We start from the raw sequence: 14,217 nt of genomic DNA, 5'->3' as shown, positions 1-14,217 counted from the left end.
ATGATATTAACAGATTAAAATAACTAAAACTATTTGATTATCTAAATGGATGCAAAAAAAAAAGCATGAAAAAAGTCAACTACTTTCCCTCAAACAACAAGAAAAAGAAAGGAAACTCTTCATCCTGATTAAGGACAGCACGGAAACACCTGCAATTAATATCATATAAAGGTTAACTGAATTCTATCTCAGTAAGATAGTAAGCAATGCAGAAGCTATTTTAATTCTACACTGTATTAGAGGTATCAGCCAGTGTATTAAGGAAAAAAAAATAGGATGCTAGATTAAAAAAGAAATTGTCTTTATTTGCAGACCATATCATCATCAATACACAAAATCATTTTAAAAATCTTCAAGAACTACTAGAACTAATAAGGTTAGCAAAGTCAAGAATGCAAGGTCGGTACATAAAAATCAAATGTATTTTTACATACTAACAATGGACAATTCTAAAGAAAAAATTTAAAAAAGTATCATTAATAATAAATTCAAAATATATGAAATCATAATAAATTTAAGAACAGATTTGCTAGACTGAAAACTGTACACAACATTGATAAGAGGCAATGTATAAGAACCGATCAATGGTAAGATAGAGCACAAATGTGGATCAGAAGACTCAATATTGTTAAGATGCCAATTTATCACAAATTGCTTTGTAGAATCAATGCAATCCTAATCAAAATCTTAGGAGACATTTTTATAGGCACAGTATAGAAATTAACCTTAACCTTTATATCATATTCACAAATTAACTATAAAGAACCTAGTAATACTTCTAGGATAAAATATAGGAGGAAATACTTCTGGCCTTGAATTAGACAAATATTTCTTTGATTAAAAAAACTCCCACAAATTATAAAAGAAAAATTGATAAATGTAACTTTACCAAAATTAAAAACTGTTGTCATTTGGAAGACATTGCTAAGACAATAAAATGGCAAACCACAGATGGGGGGGATATATTTGTAAAACACCCATCTGAAAAAGAACTTTGAGTCTACAATATATAAAAATCTTTTAAGACTTAATAATAGAATAAGCAATAAACTTTTAAAAAACCAACTAAACTAAGACAATGATCTTGACAAACACATAACCAAAGTAGACATACAGATGGTAGGTAAGTATGTGAAAATATGGTCAAAAATCATTAGTCTTTAGGCTAATGGAAATTAAAACCACAATTAAAATCTACTAGAACACTCATAAGAATAGCTAAAATTAAAATGACTAACAATATCATTGATTGATAAAAATGTAGAGCAATTGGAATTATAATTATTGATGGGAATGTAAAATGGTACATATATCTTGGAAAATAGTTTAGCAATTATTTACAAAATTAAACACATACTTATCAAATTATCAGGAAATCCCAATCTTATGTATTTACCCAAGAGAATGAAGACATATGTATACAAAAAGATGTGTCAGTAAATGACTGTAGTTAGCTTTACTCATAATAACCCAAAACTGTAGCAACCCAATTGTTCTTCAACTGAAGAATGTATTTCATCTATACAATGAAATACAAATCAGCAATAAAAAGGAAATGCACTACTGATATATGCTACAACATGGATGCATCTTAAAATAATTATTCAATATAATAAAACCCTAATATGCAAATTGGCTGAACGGCGGAAGGACCAGTTGCTATGATGCGCACTGACCACCATGAGGCAGACGCTCAATGCAGGAGCTGCTTCCTGGTGGTCAGTGTGCTCCCACAGGGGGAGCACCGCTCAGCCAGAAGCCAGGCTCATGGCCAGCGAGTGCAGCTGCAGTGGCTGGAGCCTCTCCCACCTCGATGGCAGTGCTAAGGACCCCTGGCAGGGAGCAGGCCTAAGCCGGCAGGTGGATATCCCTCAAGGGCTCCTGGACTGTGAGAGGGTGCCAGCCGGGCTGAGGGACCCCCCGCCCCCCTGCAGTGCATGAATGCCGTGCACCGGGCCTCTAGTACTGCATGCACACTGCATGATTCCAGCTTAATGAAAATCTAGGAAAAGCTAACTTATATGACAATAGTTGCCAGAAGCTAAAAGGTGGGAGGAGATTAACTACAAAGGAACATGAGAAAAATTTCAGAAGTGATGAAAATGTTCTAAATCTCAATTGTGATGGAGGTAATAAGGATATAAACAGGTGTCAAAACTCATAGAATTTTCTGCTTAAAATTGGTGACTTTTACTGTACTGAATTATTATCTCAGAAGAAGCTGACCAAAACAGATACCTAATGCAGGGAGACTTACTAGTAGTAAAGTATCTCTGAGTAGTGTGATTATAGAAGTAAATGAAATAAATCTGCACTAAATAAATTCTCTGCTTAAGTTTTGTTTGGCCACACGTTAATGGAGACCTCTTGTATGGATACAGCCTTGTTGCATATTTCCTTAGAAATGGAAGTAGGGAGGTGGGTAGTGAGATTTATTCAACCTTGTGTTGCCAGTGACTAGGTAATACAGGGTGTCCCCCCAAAATGTATATACATTAACAGCTGATAGCTCAATTAATGTTCTTTTTTTTCTTTTTCTTTTCAGATTTAACCCATTGTAATTCATAATGGGTGAAAAGTGTGTATAAGTTTTTAGGGGACACCCTATATTTTAATGTATTAGGTACTTTCAGTCAAAGTTTGTGAATAAAAATTTAACTACACACAAACTCTCAAAACGCTTAAAAAAGCCTAGGTTCATTCAATATTCTTACATTCAGTAATTAGACAATAACATTCATAAGGTATTAGCTAGTTTGTATATTTCATTGTTTAGAACTACCCTGCACAATTATTTCATGGCAAAAACAAATTAAGAGAGTTTTGTGGATCACATTTGGATAAGCAACTTTTAATTCATGATGCAGGTATTTCATCAGTTCATTCATTCAATCTTTTGCTTTTTTTTTGCTTTTTTTTTTTTTGGTTAATCCTCACCCAAGGATACTTTTTCTATTGGTTCTTAGAGAGAGTGAAAGGGCGGGAGGGAGAGAGGAGAGAAAGAGAAACACTGATAGGAGAGAAACACATCAATTGGTTGCTTCCCTGCAGGCACCCCAAAGAAGGCTGGGATAGAACCTGCAACCCAGGTGCTGCCCTCCACCCCCCATTTTTAAAAATATTTTTTTATTGATTTCAGAGAGGAAGGAAGAGGGAGAGAGAGATTCCTTGATTTGGAATTGAACCCAAGATCCTTCACTGCACAAGCCAATGCTCCAACCACTGAGCATAGCAGCCAGGGCTAAATGATGGTTTTTTTTCAACACTAAGGAAAATATTTTAATATTTTTTAGTTAGGAAAATAATTCTACAGGCATTAACTAAATTCTTCAACATCAATTTCTTTATACCCTTTACACATAGGAAAAATTAAGACAGAATTCCTCTATGCTTGAATTATGGAGAATTAACTTATTCTTTGAAGACTTTTATTCAAGGTAATAAATATTAAAAATGTAAAAAAAGTTATCTGCTGCTTATAAAACTGAATATATGGCTAACTTAAGAAATGACAATATGTTTTATAAACCAACAAAGGAAAACTTCTTGACATTAAATTTTAAAGTAACTAAACAATTTTAAAATGAATTTACATTGTGGAATTTGTACCTGAAACCTGTATAATTTTGTTAACCAATATCACCCCAATAAATTCAATAAAAAGGAAAAAAAGAAGTGAATTTGCAAAATAAATAGTATACTTACAATTTGTTGCCACTTGAAATTGAGAGTAAAGTGCTTGAGTAATTGAATTCCAAAATGTGTATAAAATTTCAGACTGTCCATCCTGTGACCCCAAAAAAGAGATTTATTCATTATTTTAAAAAACTATAATGGATAAGATGTAATGTGAAAATGTATTTCAATGTATTTAAATAAAAATTTCTAAGACAACTACCAAACAATGGAATTAAGTAACAAAGTAGAATATAGTTCATATCTCAAGTTCAGGTAAACAATCATCCTCCTGCTCTACTTACTAGATGTGTGAGTTTGGGCAAGTTGCTTACTCATTCTGTGCCCCCTTTCCATCTGTAAAATGGAAATGATAACAGTACCTGCATTGCAGGATTTTTTGTTGTTGTTATTGTTTGTCCTTTTTTTCCTCTTTATTTATTTTCACTGCAGAATTATGAAGATTTAAGAAGGCTGTAAAAGTTACGTCTTGGGACAGTTCCTGACATGTAATAAACCCTCAATGAATGTTAATTATTACAGTTATTATCATCACCTTTTGAAATAAAAAAGGAACTTCTGTGACCATAACAAAATGATGGACAAAGCAGGCTCAGACTAAGAAGAACCATCGGATATAATTCGCCAATTACAAAAGAGAACGGCCTGAAACATAGATACAGTTTTGTTTTGTTTGCTTTAAGACTGGAATGACTACTACTTAGCTGAGCACAATATTTTTTCATTCAACTTGGGGTACATGTTTTAGAAAGTAACTACTAAAAAGAGATAATATTAGTTCAAATATCATTTGTTAAATCAAGACAAAGTACTTTGAGATTGTTAAAACAGAATCACACTTCCAGAAATTTTACCAAGTACTTTTTAAAAAATCCAACATCCATTCCTGATAAAAACTTTCAGCAAACTAGGAATAGAAAGGAGCTTTCTCAACCTGCTAAAAGGCATTTATGAACAATGAAATGAAAAAATCATGCATCATGGAGAAGACTGAGGGCTTCACCCCTAAAATTAGGGAGAAAGCAATGATTTCTTTCGGCTCTCATTAATTCTATTAATATTCAATGAACAAGAAAATGGCTTCCACCTAGTACAACAAATAAGAAAAAGACTTCAGTTTGGAAAGGGAAAAGGGAAAATGGTCTTTATTTATAGATGAATTGATCATCTATGTAAATAATTTGATGGAATCTACAAGAAAGTGACCTGAACTAATAAGTGATATTTTGCAAGATTACAGAATACAAGATCAATATACAAAAACCTGTTGTACTTTTACATATAATTAGTAATGTGTAATTGAGAATTGAAATTTAATAAGTCCATATACAGTAACATCAAAGAATAAGAAATACGAATAAATCTGTTAAAAGATGAACAACATCTGAAAACTATATTATTGAGAGAAAGTAAAGAAGATCTAAATAAGTAGAGGTATCTTACTTGTGGGTAGATAGATTCATTATTGTTAAGATGTCCATTCTTCCCAAATTGATCTATAATCTCAATAGGTGTTTTGGAGAAATTGACAGGCTGATTCCAAAAGTCAAATAGAAATACAAAGAGCCTGGGAAGCCCAACACAACTTTGAAAAAGAAAAGCAAAACTAGAGAGCTAACAATATCCGATTACAAGACTTTTTATAAAACTATAGTATTTAAGGAAGTGTGGGGTTAGCGAAAAGTTAAAGACTTAGATCGTTGGTGCAGAATGGAGTCCAAAAATATACTCAGGCATATATTCAGTGGTGACATAATAGTCTTTTTAACAAGTAGTGCTGAACCATTTGAATACCCAAATGTTAAGCCTGAAATTCTAAGACTTATAGAAGAAAACAATAAAACTTTGTGACCATGGAATAAGCAAAGATTTCATAGATGCAACACCAAAAGCTCTTTTCATAAAAGAAAAAAATTTTGATATATAGGACTAACTAAAAATTAAAAATTTCTGCTTTCTAAAATACTCCAATAAGAGAATATAAGACAAGGCCTAGACTGGCGAAAATATTTGCAAATCACATATCTAATAAAGGACTTACGTCTAAAAAACTCTCAAAACTCATTAAGAAAACAGATAACCAAGTTTTAAAAATAGGCTAAAAATTTGAATAGACACTTCATAGACAGATATGAAATAAACCCAATTTAAAAGAACTCACCATACCAAGTGCTGGTGTTGGTGAGGATATAGAGCAACTGTAACTCTTATATACTGCTGATGGGAAATGTAAAATTGTTCAAACATTTTGGAAGACCGTTTGACAGTTTCTTAAAAAGTTAAACATTCACGTACCATATGACTAAGCAATAGACTCCTAGGCACTAATCCAGAGAAGAAATAAATGGATATATTTATTTCCATCCAAAGCCTTGTATACAAGTGTCCATAACTGTCTACTCCCTGTGTATTCACATTGTCTTCCTTCTATATGTTTCAGATTTCCTCTTCTTGTACGTATTAAGAAGTTATACGGATTAAGGTCCCAGTCATATTGGATTAAGGTCCACCCTAATGACCCCATTTTAATTTACTTTTTTGAAGACCTATCTCCAAATGTGAATTTAAAAATGTTACCTCTGGGTGATATAATTAAATATGGGGCTTCCAATATTATTTTAGAGTGAAGCACTCAGTCTTCTCCATGATGCATGATTTTACCATTTCATAGTTCATAAATGCCTTTTGGCAGGTTGAGAAAGCTCCTTTCTATTTCTACTTTGCTGAAAGTTCTTATCAGGAATGAATGTTAGATTTTTATCAAGTGCTTTTCCTGCATATATTGAGATGATATGGTTTTCTTTCTTTGTTTGTTGGCTTTCCTTTTCCAATTAGTTTTATACTAAAACAGCAATTAATCCTCCACATATTTTACTCTCTCTTATTTTCCATGCCCATGTCTTCATGCTATTTTCTGGATAGTTTAATAAATTCTATCTGCTTGGCCGCTAATTCATTCTTTGGCTTTATGTAATATCTGTTTAATGCATCTGCTAAATTTTTTATTTTGATAATTTCATTTTTAATTTCTAAATGTTCTATTTGGTTCCTTTTTTTTAAATATATTTTATTGATTTTTTACAGAGAGGAAGGGAGAGAGATAGAGAGTTAGAAACATCGATGAGAGAGAAACATCGATCAGCTGCCTCCTGCACATCTCCTACTGGGGATGTGCCCACAACCCAGGTACATGCCCTTGACCGGAATCGAACCTGGGACCTTTCAGTCCGTAGGCCGACGCTCTATCCACTGAGCCAAACCGGTTTCGGACCTTTTTTATCTAAATGGTCTTTCGAAATAATACTTTGTTTCTCATTTTTATTCCATTTTTTTATTTCTAAAATATATCAGGTAGAAACATTTTAAGTTTTCAGCAGATCATTCTAAACTCTGAAGTCTATACTATAAAAGTTCTTTAGGAATCTAAAATCTGTCTTGCATTGTCTTTGTTTTTCCTTCTGACTCTCAGTCATATTTCTACTTTATTTATAGGCTAGGTGATTTTTTACTATGAGCTCATATCTGGCTGACCTTAATACATGGAGAATCCTGATGGCTAAACTAGAAATGCTTCCCTCCACAGACGAGGGAAATACTGTTACTGAGGACCATGTTAGCCATGTCATAGGTATCAGCTTTGTGCAAGACTATCTGGTTTATTTTTCTTTCTTTTTATATTTATTTTTTTGTTTGTTTATCCTCACCTGAGGATGTGTTTACTGACTTGAAAGAGAGAGGGGGGGAGACGTAGGAAGGAAGGGTGGGGGGGGAGAGAGAGAGAAAGAGAGAGAGATACATCAAGGTGAGAAACATTGATCTGCTGCCTCTCATATGTGCCCCCACCAGGATCAAACCCACAATCTCGGTATATGCCCTTACCAAGAATCAAACCTGCAACCTTCTGGTGTGCTAGATGACACTCCAATCGACTGAGCCACACCAGCCAGGGCATTCTTCTATGCTTCCAGAGCCCCAGAGACCTACTGGACTGATCCTATCATTGAAATGAACATTTGATCCTGGGACAATCCAGGTTTTGTAATGACATACCTCACAAATCTCCACTAAAATTTCAACCACTTTATCTGTTTATGTGTATATATATGTATATGTATATGTGTATGTGTATGTGTATATGTATATACATATGTATATGTATATGTGTATGTGTATGTGTATATGTATATATGTCCCTCAGAGATCCTCTTACTTTTTGCAGGCCCAACAGTACATTCAAAATGATGCTTTTCTAATTTATCTAGAATTTGTGCATACCACAGTGAGAGGGCCCTTAAGAATATCTGGTTCCTATACAAGTAAAAACATAAATCTAACCTTTGCAGATTAAAAATCTTTGTGGATAATATCTGACTTAAATACTTAATTGACTATTGCTACTTGATTTATATATATACATATATATATATATGTATATATTTTATTTCAGAGAGGAAGGGAGAGGGAGAGATAGAAACATCAATGATGAGAGAGAATCATCGATCGGCTGCCTCCTGCATGCCCCCTACTGGGGACTGAGCCTGCCACCCTGGCACGCGCCCTTGACCAGAATTGAACCCGAGACCCATCAGGCTAAGGCGCTACTTGATTTTTTAAATCAAATTGAGATGGCACAGGTAAATTGTTTTTTTCTCATAAAATTAAAAAGATTTCACATTTGGGTGTCCTAAAATTTTGCTCAGTTTCGAATGCTATAATGAAATCATTTGCTATGTCTAAAAAAGAAAAAACACACATTAGTTTTCATAGTTAAAATTCTTATTAGTACTATAGCTACTCAAAATGCTGAACACATCCCAAATTTAGCCTAATACATCCTACACACATGATTACAAGATTCTGTTCAATGATAAAAATTGCTGGCTTAGAAAATGAAAGTATCATATCTACACTCCCACATACAGCTAAACTGGCTTAATTCCATAGATGAGACTCTAAAACCTGTTTTTGACTATGTGGATCCTGAATAATTTGTCAATAATTTGCTTCATTCACTTTCACAAAATGTTAAATAATATTGATGATTATATAGTAATACTATAACTCAACTTGTTTTAAAAGATACTAAAATTAGACTTTTGATATGTAAAAAATAAAGTCTAAAATTCCAATTTAAAATGAAATTACTCATTCAAGTAAACTATAGAAAATACAGTACAGAGCTTGTCTCAGGTGGGCGTTCACCAAGGAGAAGGTCATGTTCAGCTTGAGTGCCAAGATCGTGAAGCCCAATGGTGAGAAGCCAGACGAGTTCGAGTCCAGCATCTCCCAGGCTCTGCTGGGGCTGGAGATGAACTCAGACTTCAAGGCCCAGCTACTGGAGCTGAACCGAACCAATAACAACGACCAAGGAAACTGAAATTGGTGGCTGTTGGAAAGCTATAATAATCTTTGTTCTAGTCCCTCAACTGAAGTCTTTCCAGAAAATACAAGTTCAGCTGGTATGCAAGTTGGAGAAGTTAAGTGGGAAGCACATTGTCTTTATCATTCTGCCTAAGTCAACTCAACAAAGCCGGACAAAGAATAAGCAAGAGAGTCCCAGGAACCGGACCCTAACAACCGTGCACAATACCATCCTGGGGTCTTGGTTTAGCCAAGGGAAATTGTGGGTGAGAAAATCCACATGAAACTGGACGGCAGCTGGCTCATAAAGGTTCATTTGGATAAAGCTCAGGAGAACAATGTGGAATACAAGGTTGAAACCTTTTCTGGTGTCTATAAGAAGCTCATGGGCAAGTGTGTTAATTTTAAATTCCCAGAGTTTCCTTTGTAAATAAAAATGACTACATAAAAGAAAAGAAAGAACATAAAATATAGAAGAGGAAAAAAGTATATTACACACTTAAATGCCATAAATAATCTGATTAATAGGTATGAATATGTCTTTTCAAACTATAGTATGAACTGAAAATAATAAGCTAATTTTATAAATTTACAGGGAATTTATTAAATTAAGCAGAAGCAAAATTAGTTATCTTAACTAAGGAAAAGCTTTGAAAAGGTTCCACATTTAAACTATGTTCCTAAGATTTAGTATATCCAATATAATTAGTTGTTCTATTTTATACTCAACCCACTTATGCCCTCTTCACACCTTGATGTGTTCCTAATAGCACAATTAATATCTATATATCAAGATGAAATCATATATCCCTATTCCTAATAATATTTTAAAAATATATTTTATTGATTTTTTACAGAGAGGAAGGGAAGGGATAGAGAGTTAGAAACATCAATGAGAGAGAAACATCGATCAGCTGGCTCCTGCACACTCCCTACTGGGTAGGTGCCCACAACCAAGGTATATGCCCTTGACCGGAATCGAACCTGGGATCCTTGAGTCCGCAGGCCGACATTCTATCCACTGAGCCAAACAGTTAGGGCCCTAATAATCCTTTTTAATCGATAATAATACACAGGCATTTAAAACCTGATCCACATAAGCTGCCAATGCCCATTCACTATAATAACTGAATATTGATGGGAAGTGATACGAGTTTTTTTAAATATATATTTTTATTAATTTCAGAGAGGAAGGGAGAGGGGGAGAGAGAAACATCAATGATGAAAGAGAATCATTGATTGGCTGCCTCTTACACATCCTACATGGGATTGAGCCCGCAACCTGGGCTGAGATTCCTAGTTCACAGGTCAACACTCAACCACTGAGCCACTCTGGCCAGGCTGATACGCTTTTAATGTTGAAACTTTGCTCAATGCAATAACATCACAAACATAAGCCTCTTTAAATGGCACTATTCCTTTTTTATTTTTTAGACTCTCTTGGGTATAATGGGTTCATTATAATTGTTCTAATGTTGTTAGCAGAATATTAAGTAAACTATTAAAAAGAAACAAAACATATACAAAAGATTAGATAGTAAAAGCTTGAAACCAAGCCACTCCATTTAAAGACTAAATTAATTTGGGTAGAAAGATGCCCAAAATAAGAAGAAATGAATGATAACACTACATGTGCAGTTGTTTGCTTATAATAATGAAGACCCGATATTAGTTATCCCATCTACTAGGAAATGTAAAAAACTAATAACTATACCAATTGGCAAAAGCATCTTATTGTTTCTTTCACATGATTAAAAGCCAAATATGAAGCAGGATAATTTAAGTAGGTATATAATATATATGTGCAGAAAAAAGTTAACAGAGTAGGTCTGAGACTGCTGTAGTTAAAAATGCCTGCTTACAAGACAGGTCCTTACCTGGTATCTTGGATTTTGAGAGGATCCTCATGATTCTCTAACTGACAGGAGTGCTGACTGCATATAAACTGCTTGTACAAATAATGTGTGCTGAACACCTGCTTTCCTTTGGGAAATCTAGAGTTTTGGTACGTGCTAGGCCCTGACCTCTGATGAAAACCCTGGTCTTCTAGGCTCAAAATGAGCTTCCCTGGAAGACATTTCATGTTTGATGTCCCAACTCATTGGCAGAGAAATGAAGGTGTCCTGTGTAACTCTAAGGGGAGAGGACTCTAGGAAGCTTGCACCTGGTTTCCTCCAGACTTCACCATATGCACATTTCCCTTTGCTAATTTTGCTCCATATACTTGCGCTATAATAAATCACAGCCACAAGCATGACTATATGCTGAGTGCTGCGAATGCTCCTAATGCATCACCAAACTTGAAGGTAGTTTTGGAAATCCCCAACATGATATATAAAATATTTAAAATTTTAAACTACGAAGGAAACTACATGGAAACTACAAGGAAACCATGACACTGGAACCTTAGAGAATTTTTTTCTTTAGAGCCCCAGGTATTAATATTTAATGGTGAATAATCAGTTATTCTATTAATCATTATCAAAAACGTATCAAAAAGAATGAATAAAATGTAGTCAGGGTTTCCCATACCCAGAAAGAATTCTTACTGCTCATCCAGCCAGCAGATCAGTGGATGATAGGAGAGTGATTTCAGAATGTGGAAAATGAATATAGTAATGTGTTATTTATGAAAAATTAGCAACTGAATGGATCCTACTATCTTTATTTTTTTATATATATATTTTATTGATTTTTTACAGAGAGGAAGGGAGAGGGATAGAGAGTTAGAAACATTGATGAGAGAGAGAGAAACATCGATCAGCTGCCTCCTGCACATTCCCTACTGGGGATATGCCCACAACCAAGGTACATGCCCTTGACCAGAATCGAACCTGGGACCCTTGAGTCCGCAGGCCGACGCTCTATCCACTGAGCCAAACCGGTTAGGGCGGATCCAACTATATTTAGTGGAGATTTTATAAGACACTATTAATAACCACTAATTAAATCTCTTATTTACCAAAAAGTTTCATCTTATTCTTTAGTGGAACTTTAAAGGACATTTACAATGAATTATTTACATAAAACAAGGGAAATTACTATATGCATTTCAAAAATTAAAGAGAATTGCTTCTAGAAACTACTCAATAAACAAACCTGTTTAAACATATACTGCAAAGTAAAAATTTGTGGTTGTCAAGAAATATACTTATTTTCCTATAGCTATTTGTCATGTATCCTCTCTGTAAGGTATAAACACAGATAACACTAACTCGTTATCTCTTTGCAGTTTTCAATAAAGAGACAAACATGTTTTCATTTAAACATACCTTAACTATTTCGTCAATGAAACAAATGTGAGAAACAGGATCTCTCTTCTTGGCTAATATTTTTTGTAGATGTTGTACCTAAAAAGGGGAAGAGAGGAAAATGTATATAATTATGTATTTTCAAATGAAACAAGTATGCAGAGTAGAAACCAGAAAAAGCAAGGGAAGGGAAATGGCATTTTGGCAGAGCCTATCCGTACATGATAATTAGCTAATGTAGTTATTTTGAATACCCAGAGATTCACAGAAACCTTCCCAAGGTCACAGAACTTGAAACAAGCAGGAGTTAATACATCATTAATGTTCTTTTCACTCTCAAAAATACTTACCTGTCCACAAACAGTACAAATATGATCCACTAGTTTCTCCATGTTGGTCCAGAGGGAAGCACGAAAAGCTGCAGTGTTTCCTGGAGTTGGCATGGTAGATCGTCCGGGTCCCCCTGTTTATATGAATGACAAAGAAATATAAAAAAATAAAATTTTCTTATTATAACAACTATATATTATTATAAAAAGCATACACAGCCACGTAGCTCAACTGGTTGGAGCATCATTCCGATACGTCAAGGTTGCAGGTTCAATCCGTGGTCAGGACATATACAAGAATCAACCAATGAATGCATAAATAAGAGAAACAAAGTAATACTCATCATAATGGATTATAAGAAAACTGATTTATAATTCATGAGTTCATAGTGAAAAATCAAGCTTAAAAGGATAGGAAGTGCTGTTTACAGAAGAGTGTCAGGTAATAAATGCAGATGAAATGACAGAATTAGAAAAAAATTGCCATTTTGAAACTACTAGGAAAGTAATTAATTGAGATAAAGATTATCGGATACAAAAACATCAGGAGAAATGTTACAGGAAACAGGATATTCACATGGTCTCAAAGTATGTGCCACAATTACTTACTAATTACAAAGAAAAGAGTATTTCTGCAAGGAACAATCTGGCATATACCACAGTAACAAAGTGATTTCATTTAGCATCAGCAATTATGAGAGAGACTAACATAATTTTGGTGCTTCCTGATATGATGTAATGGGGAATACACATCACCACCTTACCAGTTTGTTTACCCTAAATGTAATCATGAAGAAACAGTCAGTTAAATCCAGACAAATCCAGATTGTGGGGCTCTCCAAACATGTTAATACCATAAAGGACAAAAAAGGCAGTGAAGTTGTTTCTGATTAAAAGAGAGTTAAACAGACAAGATAACCAATAGAAAAGCATAATGCCTCAATGGTTCAAGTTGGTGGGAAGATAATTATAAAAATATTTTTGAGAACAACTGAAAAATGTTGAATATAAATTACATATTAAATAATATTAATGTATCTGTTAAATTTCTTGAGATTGATATCTAAGAATGTTACTGTATGTACTACACACACACACAACTAATTGTACAGGCTTAAAATGTTTCAACATAAAAAGAAGTAATTTTAGTCTCCAATTGAAAAAGTATAAACTTCAATCCAAACTAAGCTTAAAAAACAAGAGCTCATCAACGATTAGTCTATCCTACATTTATGGAGGGAAAAACAAAACAAAATTGTTTACTTTAGCTTTTAAACAATTCTGTTTAGAAAAGAATTACATGTACCTTTAGTAAGGATATGCTTTGATAATTTCTACTCTGATCATTGAAAAGTAATAAAAAAGAGAAACATGTAGAAAAGAGATATTGCTTAAAAACATAATTCCAGTTTGAAATCTAGGTCTAATTAATCTTTAAAATCATTTGCACTGTTTTGCAAAGAATATTAAGGAAAAACATAAAAGGAATAGAGAGATAATACTGAAACAATCTGTCTCATGTTATATAGAATATAAACTTGTAATAGTGAGGAAAGGCTAGATAGTATCTTTGTGAAAAT

The 14,217-nt window shown here is 33.9% G+C and overlaps 1 protein-coding gene and 1 pseudogene across 4 annotated transcripts in view; one reads left to right on the top strand and one right to left on the bottom strand.

Annotated features, from left to right (window-relative positions):
• Positions 1-14,217, bottom strand: part of COG5 (component of oligomeric golgi complex 5) — a 193,512-nt gene that overhangs the window by 69,043 nt on the left and 110,252 nt on the right. For all 4 annotated transcript variants that reach the window (XM_036327523.1, XM_036327526.1, XM_036327525.1 and 1 more), the window contains 3 exons: positions 12,659-12,771; positions 12,330-12,407; positions 3,706-3,787 (listed from right to left, as the gene is read on the bottom strand). In XM_036327523.1, the coding sequence (XP_036183416.1) occupies positions 3,706-3,787; positions 12,330-12,407; positions 12,659-12,771 (273 nt within the window). The remainder of the gene's footprint in view (positions 1-3,705; positions 3,788-12,329; positions 12,408-12,658; positions 12,772-14,217) is intronic.
• On the top strand, positions 8,912-9,487 carry LOC118665998 (annotated as a pseudogene).

Source organism: Myotis myotis, unplaced genomic scaffold, assembly GCF_014108235.1.
Source record: "Myotis myotis isolate mMyoMyo1 unplaced genomic scaffold, mMyoMyo1.p scaffold_m19_p_11, whole genome shotgun sequence".
In the NCBI taxonomy this organism is placed as follows: domain Eukaryota; kingdom Metazoa; phylum Chordata; class Mammalia; order Chiroptera; family Vespertilionidae; genus Myotis; species Myotis myotis.
Note: the sequence above shows the minus strand (reverse complement) of the source record. Positions and strands in the feature narration are given on the sequence as shown.